Source organism: Xylona heveae, assembly GCF_001619985.1.
Source record: "Xylona heveae TC161 unplaced genomic scaffold L228scaffold_4, whole genome shotgun sequence".
Lineage (NCBI taxonomy): Eukaryota > Fungi > Ascomycota > Xylonomycetes > Xylonales > Xylonaceae > Xylona > Xylona heveae.
In genome coordinates, this window is record NW_017264196.1 from 163,573 (window position 1) to 175,918 (window position 12,346).

The window sequence follows — 12,346 nt, forward strand, 5'->3', positions numbered from 1 at the left end:
GGTCGCAATGAACAACTTAAGTTGCGGCTTCGGGAGACCTGGGAGGGTCCAAAACTCTCCGCCAGGTCGCATGGGAATAAGTAACTAAGACGCAATAGGCGTTAGTATCGGCAATCATTTCCCTGCATGTACTCCGTTCTCCGTACCTAAGGTACTCAACGTGTGGAGGGCTCGACTTGCAAGAAGTATCGGAGTATCCTTACGGTCCCCGGGGCACAGGGGAAAATCTCAATTTCGCATGTGTTTATACCTGTGATGTTACCTCACCTCTTTCTAATCCGCAACACATGTTCAAGGTATATATCTTGTCTTGTAATTGGCATAAATGAAGAAATCTTTCAATAGGCTTAATTTATGGATGGAAATCGATTACAGTATTCGAAAATAAGTATTAAGTAACCTAATCACCAAAAAAGGCATCGAGTCTCTCATCCGTCCTTGGTTTATTTAACCAAATTTATATTGTAAAAGTAATCAATGAACTGAATATATATGAACGACGGTACGGGCCAGATATTCTACCGGATTCTTAGAAGCCTGAGTTACCTTTGAAGAAAGAAGAAAGAGACCAACCATGGCCGAGCAGAGCAAAACGGACACGACATAAGTTTACACATGATCGACGAATTTGTGAATCACTAAAACTTCGAGTGAAGAGCATTAAATAATAGCATCGAAAATTTCTCAATCTGTCTCGAAAGGGTACTATGCTCTAAGCACATTGTCATTAATGATACAAGGGACTGCTCGCCACTCCGAACGTAATGGCACTGGACCAATGCAATGGATGTAATATCAATGTCGGCTGTACGTAAGTTACGCTCAATCATACCCTAATGACGATGATCCCTTGCAGCGGCACAGGTGGATCAGACCTGCAGGGTACAAATATCTAACCATTCTAGGACGCAGTGGCTTCGGCCACATTATTCTTAGCACTAGCAACAGGGAATCAGCCAAACAAGATTGGGTTAGATCTGCCTGGTTTTCTCGGCTGTCACGCTTCAAATTCCCTTTTCTCTCTCTCGTCCTCGACTTGACTTTCCATTCTCTCCTCTCTCAGCACTTGGAGTTCCGCTGACGCGATACCTTCGCGCCGCGCACAACTGGGTTGTTGATTCCTCGCTTTCTTGACTTTTCATCCGACTTGGCCACGCTGCCTTGGCCAATTGCCACTAGGCAAAACTGGCAATCGAGTTAATAACTTCAAATCGCCGCGGCTGGTGGCTTCCAAACCCGGGCCTCCTTCACCGGGTACTTTCTATTTTGATCGATAGAAAAGGTGCTCCAGACTCGGTTCGTCATATGAAGCAAGCTTGGCGCTGATGTTGCTATCAATCCTGACATTGAACTGACTGAATTCATTCTTTAGCATGCGATTCGTATCCCCCTGATAACACCTGTCCCTATGGTTTGACCGAGATTTGCAAAAGAGCCGGACGAACCTCGGAGTCGGCAAGCCCTCTTCCAAACCTTTATTTTCTGTCAGGACGATTTGGGGACGTTTCGCTCTGCGCGCATCAAAAGATTTCCCGTGGAGGACTTGTAGGCCGCCTTAACGACTGCCTGGCGCAGTCGAATTAGCGTACAAAAGCAAAAATACTGATGGCTGCTGCTGAAGCTGAAGCTAATGCGCCCCCTGTCGAAGAAACGCCTCCCGGGAATCGACCAAAAAGAGTACGCACTGGGTGCCTCACTTGCAGGGAACGACACCTTAAATGTGATGAAGGACTTCCATCTTGTCAAAACTGCAGAAAGTCCAGCAGGATCTGCAGAAGAGGCCTGCGACTCAATTTTATCGATATTCAAGTTCAAGCGCCACCCGTCGTGACCACTGGAGCGGAATGGACCGTTCGGTTCCAGGATGACTCTCGAGATATTGCATCTGAGTACAAAGGAGGTTTAGAGCGTTATTCGATTCTGAGAAGCTGCTCGGACACTCCTTTCAAGAATGAAATTCCGTTCGACTTTCCCCCGGATGTTGCTACCGTTAATACTGTGACAACCCACCAACAATTGCCTCCTATCCAATCCTCTTTACCTATAGGCTTTCCAGATTCAAGCCACATTGATTTAACTCCAGCTGGTACAAGGCCGCCGCATGTCCATCACACGGACGGCGAGCCTACCTATATGGCACACAACTTTCCACAGCATACGCATCCAACGCAAGCCTACCAAACCACGGATCAAATGCTGACACCACCAACCGAGAGTCGTGACTACCTGAATTCACCTGATGAGGTGCTTTTCATGCAAGTGTTTGTGGAAGAAGTCGGACTCTGGATGGACAGCATGGACCCAATGAAGCATGTGAGTGAATTATAACACGCTTCTGCTAAATTCAAAGCTGATAGCCGTCAAGTTTTCGCGATTACTTCCATTTCATGCTCTAGGGGAGCCTATGCTGCTCAATGCATTCCTTGCGTGCGGGGTCCGCCATTTGACATTAGTCAATCCTGCGTACCACGAGGACAAAGCTCTGCATTACTACGACACCGCCACAAGAGCACTATTAAAGTCTCTTCAAAATCCCAACCGTGATACAGTAATCTGTGCAACTACCGCCGTCATACTAAATGTATATGAAATCATGTCAGAACGAGCCCTCCAGCGAATGAACCACATTGCCGGCGCTCGTGCCCTTATAAAGGAATGCGGATGGAATGCCAGATCGACTGGAATCGGAGCAGCATGTTTCTGGCTAAATGTAGGAATGGAACTTCTCAGTTGTCTTCATTTCAATTGGCAAGTTGCTTGGGAACCGGACGATTGGGGAGTCGACATGGATCTGTCACGTGAGACAGAATCTGGAAGAGAGGAAATATGGACCTACAAAATAGTCTATCTTGTTGCGAAGATTGCGAACTTTAGGGCAACGATACCACGTTTTCAAGAATCCTCAGCTCGAGAGGAACAACTTCGGCTCCATAATCGCTATGCCGAGTGGAAAAGACTCAAGGAATTGTGCGACGCATGGAACGAAAATATCCCCCGTACGATGCATCCTCTGGCCTATCTGCATCCATATCAGACGACCTCGAAGTCCTCGTTTCCGGAGGTCTGGTACGTAATTGGGGATTCGAAGTTGTTCGGCGCCTCGCTAATCCTTGGTTCAGGTTGATCAAGAGAACCTCTATTGTTGCGCGACTTTTCTACCACACTGCAATGTGCCTGTTGGCACACACCAATCCAGCAATGCCTTCGGGCACAGATGAGATGCGCGAAATGCAGCTTCTGCACTCTCATCAAATATGTGGAATCGTTGCACACGTCAAGGATCGGTAAGCCGTTTATTGATTCACTTCAAAATAATCAGACTAACCTGTTCAAGCGGAGTCGCAAGTGTTGCTTTGCGGTCGCTGGCAATCGCTGCTGAGTGTTTGGTTGCGCGCCGTGAACAGGAAGAGATTCTCCAAATATTTGACAAAATCCGAAAAGAAACTGGTTGGCGGGTAGGGTTCTTGAATAAAGAGCTCAAAGACAAATGGGGTTGGCAGGATGAGGAAGAAGTCTGTCAGCCGACACCAACACGACCACAAGCCCCTCCGCAGAATCCGATTCCTCAGGCTATAATGCAAAGTTCCGCTTCGCTGCAGTCATTTCCTTTTCACACACCTGCTTCAGCGCAACAACCTCCCGTCGCACCGACGCCTCCCGCAACCCAGCGAATTCCGTCAGGGATTATGAATCCACTCATGGCGACGGCTGATTTCTCCTCACAGCATCATCCGTATCAATCTTACTACGTTGCACCAAATCAACAAACTCACCAAAATCACTTTACCTTCTAAAAAACCGCGTCTCCCATCCTTGCCTTTCAAAAAATGACCCACAAAATATTTATTTAAGGTCCAGCTACTTTACACTTTGTCAACATGCGTCTGACGACACTACGATACTCGTTCTTTTTTTTTCTCTGATTTCGAGGTTTATTTAGGGAGAGATGAAGGGTCAAATTAGGGATTTGGAAAATTGGAGCTTTACGTTCAGGTGCTTTGGGATCAAGGATTTTACTTAATGCTATTCGGAGGGCGTATATGAAAAGGGCGCAGTTTTTATGTCCTTCCGTTTATGACTGCGATTCATTAGGCATAAGATGGCTGAACAAGAGAGCGCGAAGTTAGACGGGTTAGATTTAAAACTTCTCTGCTGGCGTTATTAAATAGGCATCATATTTCGATCATAAGGCAACGCGCATTTTATCAATGGATTGCAGAAAGGCCTGTACTGCAATAACTGAAAATATAGTCGCTGTACGGAAGATAGGTCTGTCTAATGTTGTGCTGACCAGCCATGCGATGGAAGTCCTAATTAGAGGAGCGGGCTTGGAACTAATTTTCAAACTCTCAAGCTCTTCGAACTAAATCAAGCCAGGGTGCTTTTCCAGCAGGGCGAAAAGAGTCTAATGCTTGTCAGCTTCGAACGTTTGTTGAGCTCACTAAGCTCGCCTTGACCATGGATCCGGAGTGTTTAAAACGAAATTTCCCTCCGGAGATTGTGAATTAGCTTGGACAAACTGCAATGACCAATTGTACGTTTTGGAATGAAAATTGTGCACTGCACATTGTTAGTCTTCAAGACGCTCAGTCATATCCTCCTCCATTCGATCTTTTAAGCAGCGTCCCTGCCTTCCAACAATGTCTCTTAGATATTCAAAACTCCTCCCTTCCGTCCAGCGGAAAGTTCTCGCGCCACATTCAATGTTCGGGCTCTCGAGTTTCAGATTTAGTTCGGACGACTGCGATGGGTCATTTTCGTTTGCTTTGTTTTGGATGGCGATCTCTGAGGGGGCTTCGGTATGATGAAACAATTCGGGATTGACGCTCCAGCACCGCATGCCCTCATCTCGGCAAGCTTCTAGCAGACGCACATCGTAGGCCGGACAGCCTTTTTGGGGTTCTCTACCGGCCAGGTCATTGAGCAGCCGCTGCGCTGATTGACGAGTTACCGCGTAACCAAAGCTGCAGAGCGGAGAAACAGAATGATGGACCATTCTTGTTTTTTCACCGAGATTAAGCGCAGAAAGAAATCTTTGGGTGAAAGGATGCAATTTCCGCATTGGAGGGACAGATTCGTCCGGGAAAGTTTGCATGGTCAGCGTTTTGGCGCGCTCCGCCTCGAAAAAGTCTCCGCAATGACCAGCATAAAGAATATCCCAAGATTGCAAATTTCCGTAGAAACTGTTTTTTGACGACGTCATTTGGCGAATGGCATGGCCCACGCGCGGTATTTGAGTCTTGCGGATGTGAATATCCCAGTCAACATCATCCTCGAGAATGAGAGCGGTTTCGATACCGGAGTTTAGAAGCCTATATTTCAAGCACGTGGTGTCTCAGTAAACTGACAGGTTCGACAGGTAATGGAATGAAGATTTTGAGGATTACTTGGTGTGGAATACTTACCATCGCAAAGCGTTCAGATGACCAAGCCAAGCCAAGGCTGAGCCGCGATCCAGGGTGGATGATTCCCCGGCCTGCAATGCCGTGATGTCCTCTGAAGACCAGACAGGTTGGGGAGGTATTCGCATTTCGAGTTCAGTAAGATTTGCCGCCCGAATAAGTGACTCTCTCCGAGGGGAACCTGCCCTGGAAACAACTAATATTGCGCCAAACTGTGTTCCTTCTCAGCTACGAATTTCGTCTCCATTTAAATCAATGTCACAACTTACACCGAGAGTCTCATTTGCGGGCTGCAACTCCGTCGGCTCAAATGACTGGTCAAATGCTAACGAAGAAGATTTGAAGAAGATGTATATTGCGATTAGGCAAAGGAACGACAGAAGCGCCAGCTGGACCCGCCGATGCTGCATGGCTATGGCAATTGAAGCCGCAGTAGTCTGCCTTTCAAATGTCTCCCTCAGCCGAACTGGAAAGGGTTTGATTCAACACTGAAAGTAACGGCAAGACGCTGCACAGCAGCTCACAAGCTCTGCTGCGAAATAAACAAAAAATTGTTGGACGAAAAGAAACTAAGCACGGCTGCTCTAGGAAACATGACATGCGCGCTCTTCTGTTAGCCTACATATAACTTGGCTTGGAAGCGGACAAGGAGACAAGATCTGCAAGAGCAGGGGGTCCGAAAACCCGCAGTGTGCCACCTGCCGTCCCAGACGTCCGACATTCAAGGAAGTGGCAGGGCGGGTACGCGTACTCATACGGAGTACAATCAATTACTGAAGGTTACTATTTGCGACGCGAAACAAAAGCGCAGTGTCTTTAAACCACTTAGTGTCTGTCGCAACCAACTGTCAGGGACAGTGACTACTTCGTAAGTTAATCTTGTGAGCGCACACCAATTTAGAAGCCGCGCAACTTCTCTCACCCCCGCCCGAGGCGCCGGGGCCAAAGTTGACAGCAACCAAGAACGCCCCTCGGCCCCTGGGCAATAACCCGTACGCGAACGAGATAGCTCCCGCCTTGACAAAAGGACCTGGACCTTCTGGTACTAGTGGAAAGGCATTGTAACACTGATTGTCTCTTGACTCCGCGCTGTAGTAAGTATCTTAGGTCTGTTCTTTGGCAGGCAGCGAAGAAGGCCCTCTGTTTCGAAGGCACGTGCAGCCAATTTGATTTCCATTTCCCATTCTTTTGGCATGGATTCTTCAAAAGGATTTCCGGATAATTGCTCTAGGAAGTCGCCTACTGCCGGCAAATCCATTTCGAGTTTTGAGTGTCCGTAAGGAAACTTCCAAAAAAAAAAAAAAATAACATACACTTCATCATATATTTTAAATATTCTTGATCTGTTCTTTATATCGTTGTAGAACCGAATGTCACATCTATTCCGCTACTAGAATAATACTGTATTTTAGCGTCTGAAGCATATAAGACAGTTTATGAGCAAACCCCAGGAATTTAAGGCGGAAGTCCTATAGAGCTTGTTTGGGGTCGGTTACCTGCTTCACCTAAAGCGGTACTACCTAACATGTGTACCTCCTGTCATCGAAAAGTCTATTGCAAACGTGGGTGTGCCGTCCTATTATTTCTTACTGGATTGTCAACTCGGGTTTGGACAAAGAACGACTCATTTCACGCGTGTTCGCCATATTTTGGAATCCAGAGAAGAGACATCTTTTTTCTCCTCTCGCACACGTGCATACAAGGAACATGAATAAGGTTATAGGCAAACTTACATCCATCTACAGTATACCGCTTCCGAGATCTTAACCAAATTTTCCGATTTGCAATTAGTAGCAGCGGCTCAAAGACCCTTGGTTATCTAGGAACGAAGGAGCTCAAATAACTCACACTTTCACTGATGCCGGCAGAGGCAGTTAGAATGCTTGTATAACCCTAGCCATTTCTTCAATCTCAATTCGGACACCAATACAGCGCAAGCTGATAACAAACACATTTCTCTGCAACTGTGGGCCCAGTTCTATTTCGAGCAGCGCACGCACAACTACCTATTTCTTTGCTCCAATTCAGTACGATAGAATTACTTGCCGCGATGGCTCCATTCGTACCTATCTACCTTGCTCGCTCTGACGGAAAGCTTGAGATTGGCACAAAGGCGTCTGGAACGGAGCTTAACCAGCCAACCCATGAGCAACTGGATCGGACACCTGATGCAAAAGGCGTGAGCGACTTTTACGTGCAACTAGTTGAAGGAGATTCAAAAGAAATAGACTGGAGAAGGAAGCTAGGCGGGCTTTTAATGAGAGAATTGAAGAATGACAACGCGTCCGGTAACTTATTCCTTTGAAGCCAACACTTCAAATGCTTACTCCCATTCGCCACAGGAAAGTCCTACATACTTGCTGCTTTGCCAGAAAATTATCGTCTGTTTGAGCACTGGAAGTTCACAAACTCTGAAACCGGCGGAAAGCCTCCAAAGTCGTCCCGAAACCACGCGAAAGGTCCCAACGACCGCCAGGACGCATATCTTTACGGACACCCACTGGGTCGGAAAAAGCGTTATAGAAGCCCTGCGGATTTTTTCCCACATTTGCTCTGGCTTGCGACTGATGAGGCAGGAGACCCGGGTAACTGCTCCTGCAAAATTTGCTCGCCAGAGGACATCCCTCTAGACGAAGATGCGCAGACCGCGGATAGGATAAAATTGGAGAGTGCTGCAAGCAATCACGATACACAAGGCGTAACCTCCAGAGGAAGGGAACCAGTAATCGTTATTCCGCGCCGCACGGATCCTCAAAGGCCGTCAACCACGCCAGCGCAGAATTTGCTGAGAACGCAAATTCCCGGCCCGTCATTGAGTCAACCTTTATCAACGCCTACGAAGCTCACACCAACCCCACTTCCCCCTCTCCGGTCTTTTGAACAAGCGCTAGATTCTCAGGGTAGATTCCTTTTCCGCCCAGGCGAAATGGTATGGTTCAGCCGAGGGACGTCCTGGGGTCTGGCCGCCGTGGTTATGCGCGAATTGATCAGAAATAGTACTTCGGAGGTTCGTCCAAAATATGTGTTGCAGCCACTTTCCCATCCTTACGGCCACCCTCAAGCAATTATCATCGATCAGGAGGAACTCCTTCGTCCATGGCTTGCCTGGAGTGCCCCTCCACCAGGTAGCCCTGCCTTAGCTGTTGATGGACTCAGATTTGATACCATTGATTGGGCCGCCGTGCTACAGGGACGATACGGACGTGTAGATCCGGAGGTTGAGGCCAGCATATTTGCAGCAAAAGCGATCGATACATGCTACACTCTCATTGACCCAATTGATTTACCCTCTGCAGTTCCTGGAGAATGCAACTACAGCGGCATGTTTATTGGGGCCGAAAAGGTTTGGGTTGGAGAGCCTATACGTATAAGGGACGTGCCCGAAAGCGACATAATGGTGCTGCAGAGTATAGTAGAGAAGAGACAGCGCCCATTTTCCAACTCCGAGTCTGCTTCCACGGTGTATCTCTACGGTGATATCTACACGCTCAAGACCGTCGAATATGACCCAAATACGCTCCCAACGGAGAATACAAAACTTCCATCGCGGCTATCTGAAGACGTTAAATTTCGAAATACAGCAACTATTCCGACCCGATCATTGATATCTTTCTGGACACTTAAGCAGCCTCTGGCGCGGATCTCGATAGGGGACGTGAAGGGGCGCTGGTATGAATCTCGCACTTTGCTTCCAATTCTTCGTGGCGCCTCCGATTTTGCGAAGGATTTGCATCTCGGAAATATCACAGAGGCAGGTTCGTGGATGAATTCTCGAGGAGGCAATTCCCAGCCAAGTGCTGCACAAGCCATCAAAAAGGATTATCGGCGAGAAGCCTTTGGCGCAGCAGTCCCACCAAACTTTCAGATCATTCAGGCACAAGACAGCACACCCGTCGGGACCGCTCCGCCTACCCAGCAGGGTTTGCCAAGCAGCAGGACTCAACCCGTCGAGAATACTAATCCGCGCATGGCACAAGGTATTATGGAAAGTGACATTGACCAGTTTATGAATCTGGACACTATGGAACATGGGGGATTGGCACCCCATTTTGCGGACGTAGGGGATCGATATTTCAGAGACGCATTATAAGATTAAAAGAAGAGCATAATAGTGGTGCACGTGAAAAAAAAAGAAAGAACCTCAGAGGGCACAAATGAAGCAAATTCCAATCGCAGCAAAACAATATCAATTTCAAGTCAAGGTTTAAAATATGTTCAATTCTGCGGACAAAGAAGCTTAGGTCTGGTTCCCGTTGCATTGTTTTTATTTTAAATTTTTTATTGAATGATTCACGGCGGCCAGGGTTGATACCTTGAATTCGTCTCATCCTATGTACCATGGTCTCGACATGGCTAGACTAGATTGTTATTTTCAATTCTAGCACAGAATTTAGCCATTAGTTGGGCTTTTGCTGGCGAAAGTAATGAAGACTATATAAAATTTTTTTGGTGCTTGAGACGACACGCTGTCTCTCTTTTATCCGACGAGTAGAATATCTTCGCGCCCTTTTCGGCGGACAGAACGGAATAGAAATTGTCTCCTTTAAAATCGACCGTATAGAAAAGAGTAAAAGCCCGGTGAACTAATCCAAAGCTTGAAATGACTACAGTCGGACAAGCAGCCCCTAGTTCCGCTAAGCTGGAACCTATGTTACAGTAGGTTGATTGTAGATTGTTTATGATGAGCTCACACCAAGCTTCGATTCGATTTCGTCCAGCTCCTCCGCCGATTCTATCTCGAGGACTCTTCCAGCTTCTGCTGTGTTTCTCATGAGTTCCCTGGCACCGGCATACAGCATTCGCAGCTCAGCGTTACAAGTTTCGGGTAAATAGTATATCAGAACATACGGCACTGACAGCCTTCCCGATGGCTATGTGCTGATCAGCAGAAGCAACCTAATCCTGACGGAAATACCCACCAAAGTTAATGGATAACTGAGCAATATGTATCGGGGTGAATGCTCAGGCAAATCCTCTTGAAGATCCTGGATCTTCGAATACACTGTCGGGCCCTCCTCGCCCTCGGATTGAGCTATCTCAAGCGTCTGCTTATTGACCTCATCTACAAGTTGCGCCTTGTCAGCCTATTTCAACCGATTTGAGAAGCGAAGTGCATACAAATGACGGCTTGTGGGTCCTTCGCCCGGGAAGTGCCCAGCCTGAATTTGCGTAAAGCGTCTTTCGTTTCCGGAGAAAATGTGTATAATCTGGCTTCCGAAGACTGAGAGGCTTGTCAACGATTTCAAGTCATCATGTGAATTTATGAGGTTCAAAAATACCATGATGAATTTGCTGAGCAGAGGCTGTAATACCGGCGAAAAATATCCGCAGAGAGTCCTATGGATTATGAAGTGTGGAATACACCGAAGTCAGTTGATGTCTATCGTGTTCAGGTGGCCTTAAAATGGGGCGGAATGGAGTATTGGCGGGGACGGTACTTCCGACATAAAGTGTAGGCTAGTGTAATCAGTAGAGTACAGTGTTAACTGGATGGATGTAAACAAGCTAACTCGGAGTATTCGGTAGTTACCTTTGATAGTTGGGCTTCGCCAGAACACTCATCCTTCTTTAGGCCCGACTATCGTTGAAGAGCTTCTCACACCACCTGGGCAAATGTTCACATGTGCCGATGTTTTCACGCCTAAGCTCGAGCTTGCTCCATCAATGTACTAGAAATCAGAGCCATTTACAGATCACTCGATTTGCATATCAAGCAGCTGTTCGACCACCTTTGCTAATGACATCATCTTTCGGAGCTTCAGCAGATGCGAGGTCCGGGAAGACCATTCATACTGCGGGCTGCGTGATTATCGGGGACGAGGTTTTGGGAGGCAAGGTATGAATGATCACTCTTTTCTTCTACATTTTGCTGATAATTAGAGATTGGAAGACTGTAGACACCAATTCGGGGTACTTCGCAAAATATTGCTTCTCACTCGGTATAGACCTCAAACGGATTGAGGTTATAGCAGATGATGAGGCCGAGATTATAGAGGCAACACGTCGAATGAGCGCCAATTATGACCTTGTTGTAACTAGTGGGGGAATTGGACCTACGTGAGCCAAACTCCCGAAGTCTTTCTTCCAGGTCACTCTCTCAATTGGAGTCTACAGCCACGATGATATTACATATCCATCAATAGCCAAGGGATTTGGCCTGACGCTGAAACTGCATGAAGAAGCTTTTGCAAGAATGAAAAGGCTCTCTAGGCCGCATCACTCACAGCTTAATTTCTCGTGGGATGTTCCGTCACCAACATTGACAGCGAAACTACGGATGGTAGAGTTACCGACGGACGAATCTAGAGGACTGGAAGCACAAGCGTTATTTGTGGATGATCAACTTTGGGTCCCTATCAGCGTAGTGAATGAAAATATCTTCATTCTTCCTGGTGTGCCGCGACTTTTTGAGCAACTTCTAAGAGGACTCAAGCCGCTTCTACTTCCAAGGCTCGCTGATCCGGAGGGGAGAGGCGTTTACCGGGTGATGGTCTCGACGCCTTTGGCGGAAAGCTCCATCGCGCCATTTCTGACGGAGTTGGCAAAAAAAGTCGAATATCGAGGTGTCAAAGTTGGTAGTTATCCACAATGGAATAGCAAAACGAATACTGTTACGCTCGTTGGCAAGGATAGGCCGTTCATGGAAAGTCTTTTACCAGAGTTGGAAAAGGGCATCCAGGGTAAACGGGTTCTTGTGGAAGGAAATGAGGACCCTGATGCCAAGAAGTAAAAGAAGTCTATATAATTTGAATCCCTTTATATTGCAGTGTGTATATAGAATCTATCTAGTTCAATTAAATCTCCATTGCCGCTTAGGGCGCAGTATTTTCTAATTATGTGCGATTCTGTTCTTTTTAACGTGCGGTGTCATTGCATAAACATCCTCGACATGCTCAAGGAGAAGCTCGCCATTTCCTCCTGAAAATGTGGAACTGTTTCAAGCT

General features: G+C 47.0%; 5 protein-coding genes across 5 annotated transcripts; 3 read left to right on the top strand and 2 right to left on the bottom strand.

Moving 5' to 3' along the window:
* Positions 1-1,605: 1,605 nt before the first annotated feature.
* On the top strand, positions 1,606-3,794 carry L228DRAFT_267168 (hypothetical protein; the record flags this gene model as incomplete). Its single annotated transcript, XM_018334959.1, has 4 exons — positions 1,606-2,313; positions 2,366-3,066; positions 3,120-3,284; positions 3,335-3,794. 4 exons carry the CDS (start codon positions 1,606-1,608, stop codon positions 3,792-3,794), a joined length of 2,034 nt encoding a protein of 677 aa, XP_018188706.1.
* A 776-nt stretch (positions 3,795-4,570) lies between these two features.
* Positions 4,571-5,812, bottom strand: L228DRAFT_267169 (glycosyltransferase family 25 protein; the record flags this gene model as incomplete). The annotated part of the gene is made up of 3 exons (XM_018334960.1): positions 4,571-5,312; positions 5,406-5,614; positions 5,672-5,812. The coding sequence occupies 3 exons, from the start codon at positions 5,810-5,812 to the stop codon at positions 4,571-4,573; spliced, it is 1,092 nt and encodes a 363-aa protein (XP_018188707.1).
* A 1,200-nt stretch (positions 5,813-7,012) lies between these two features.
* On the top strand, positions 7,013-9,822 carry L228DRAFT_245884 (hypothetical protein). The gene is made up of 2 exons (XM_018332269.1): positions 7,013-7,690; positions 7,745-9,822. Exons 1-2 carry the CDS (start codon positions 7,453-7,455, stop codon positions 9,490-9,492), a joined length of 1,986 nt encoding a protein of 661 aa, XP_018188708.1. The 5' UTR covers positions 7,013-7,452; the 3' UTR covers positions 9,493-9,822.
* Positions 9,653-10,853, bottom strand: L228DRAFT_245885 (GMF family protein). Its single transcript, XM_018332270.1, has 4 exons — positions 10,682-10,853; positions 10,521-10,623; positions 10,322-10,464; positions 9,653-10,273 (listed from the first exon to the last, which is right to left on the bottom strand). The coding sequence occupies exons 1-4, from the start codon at positions 10,682-10,684 to the stop codon at positions 10,079-10,081; spliced, it is 444 nt and encodes a 147-aa protein (XP_018188709.1). The 5' UTR covers positions 10,685-10,853; the 3' UTR covers positions 9,653-10,078.
* A 91-nt stretch (positions 10,854-10,944) lies between these two features.
* Positions 10,945-12,223, top strand: L228DRAFT_260019 (Molybdopterin binding protein). Its single transcript, XM_018334219.1, has 3 exons — positions 10,945-11,238; positions 11,293-11,459; positions 11,517-12,223. The coding sequence occupies exons 1-3, from the start codon at positions 11,032-11,034 to the stop codon at positions 12,130-12,132; spliced, it is 990 nt and encodes a 329-aa protein (XP_018188710.1). The 5' UTR covers positions 10,945-11,031; the 3' UTR covers positions 12,133-12,223.
* The last annotated feature ends 123 nt before the right edge of the window (positions 12,224-12,346 follow it).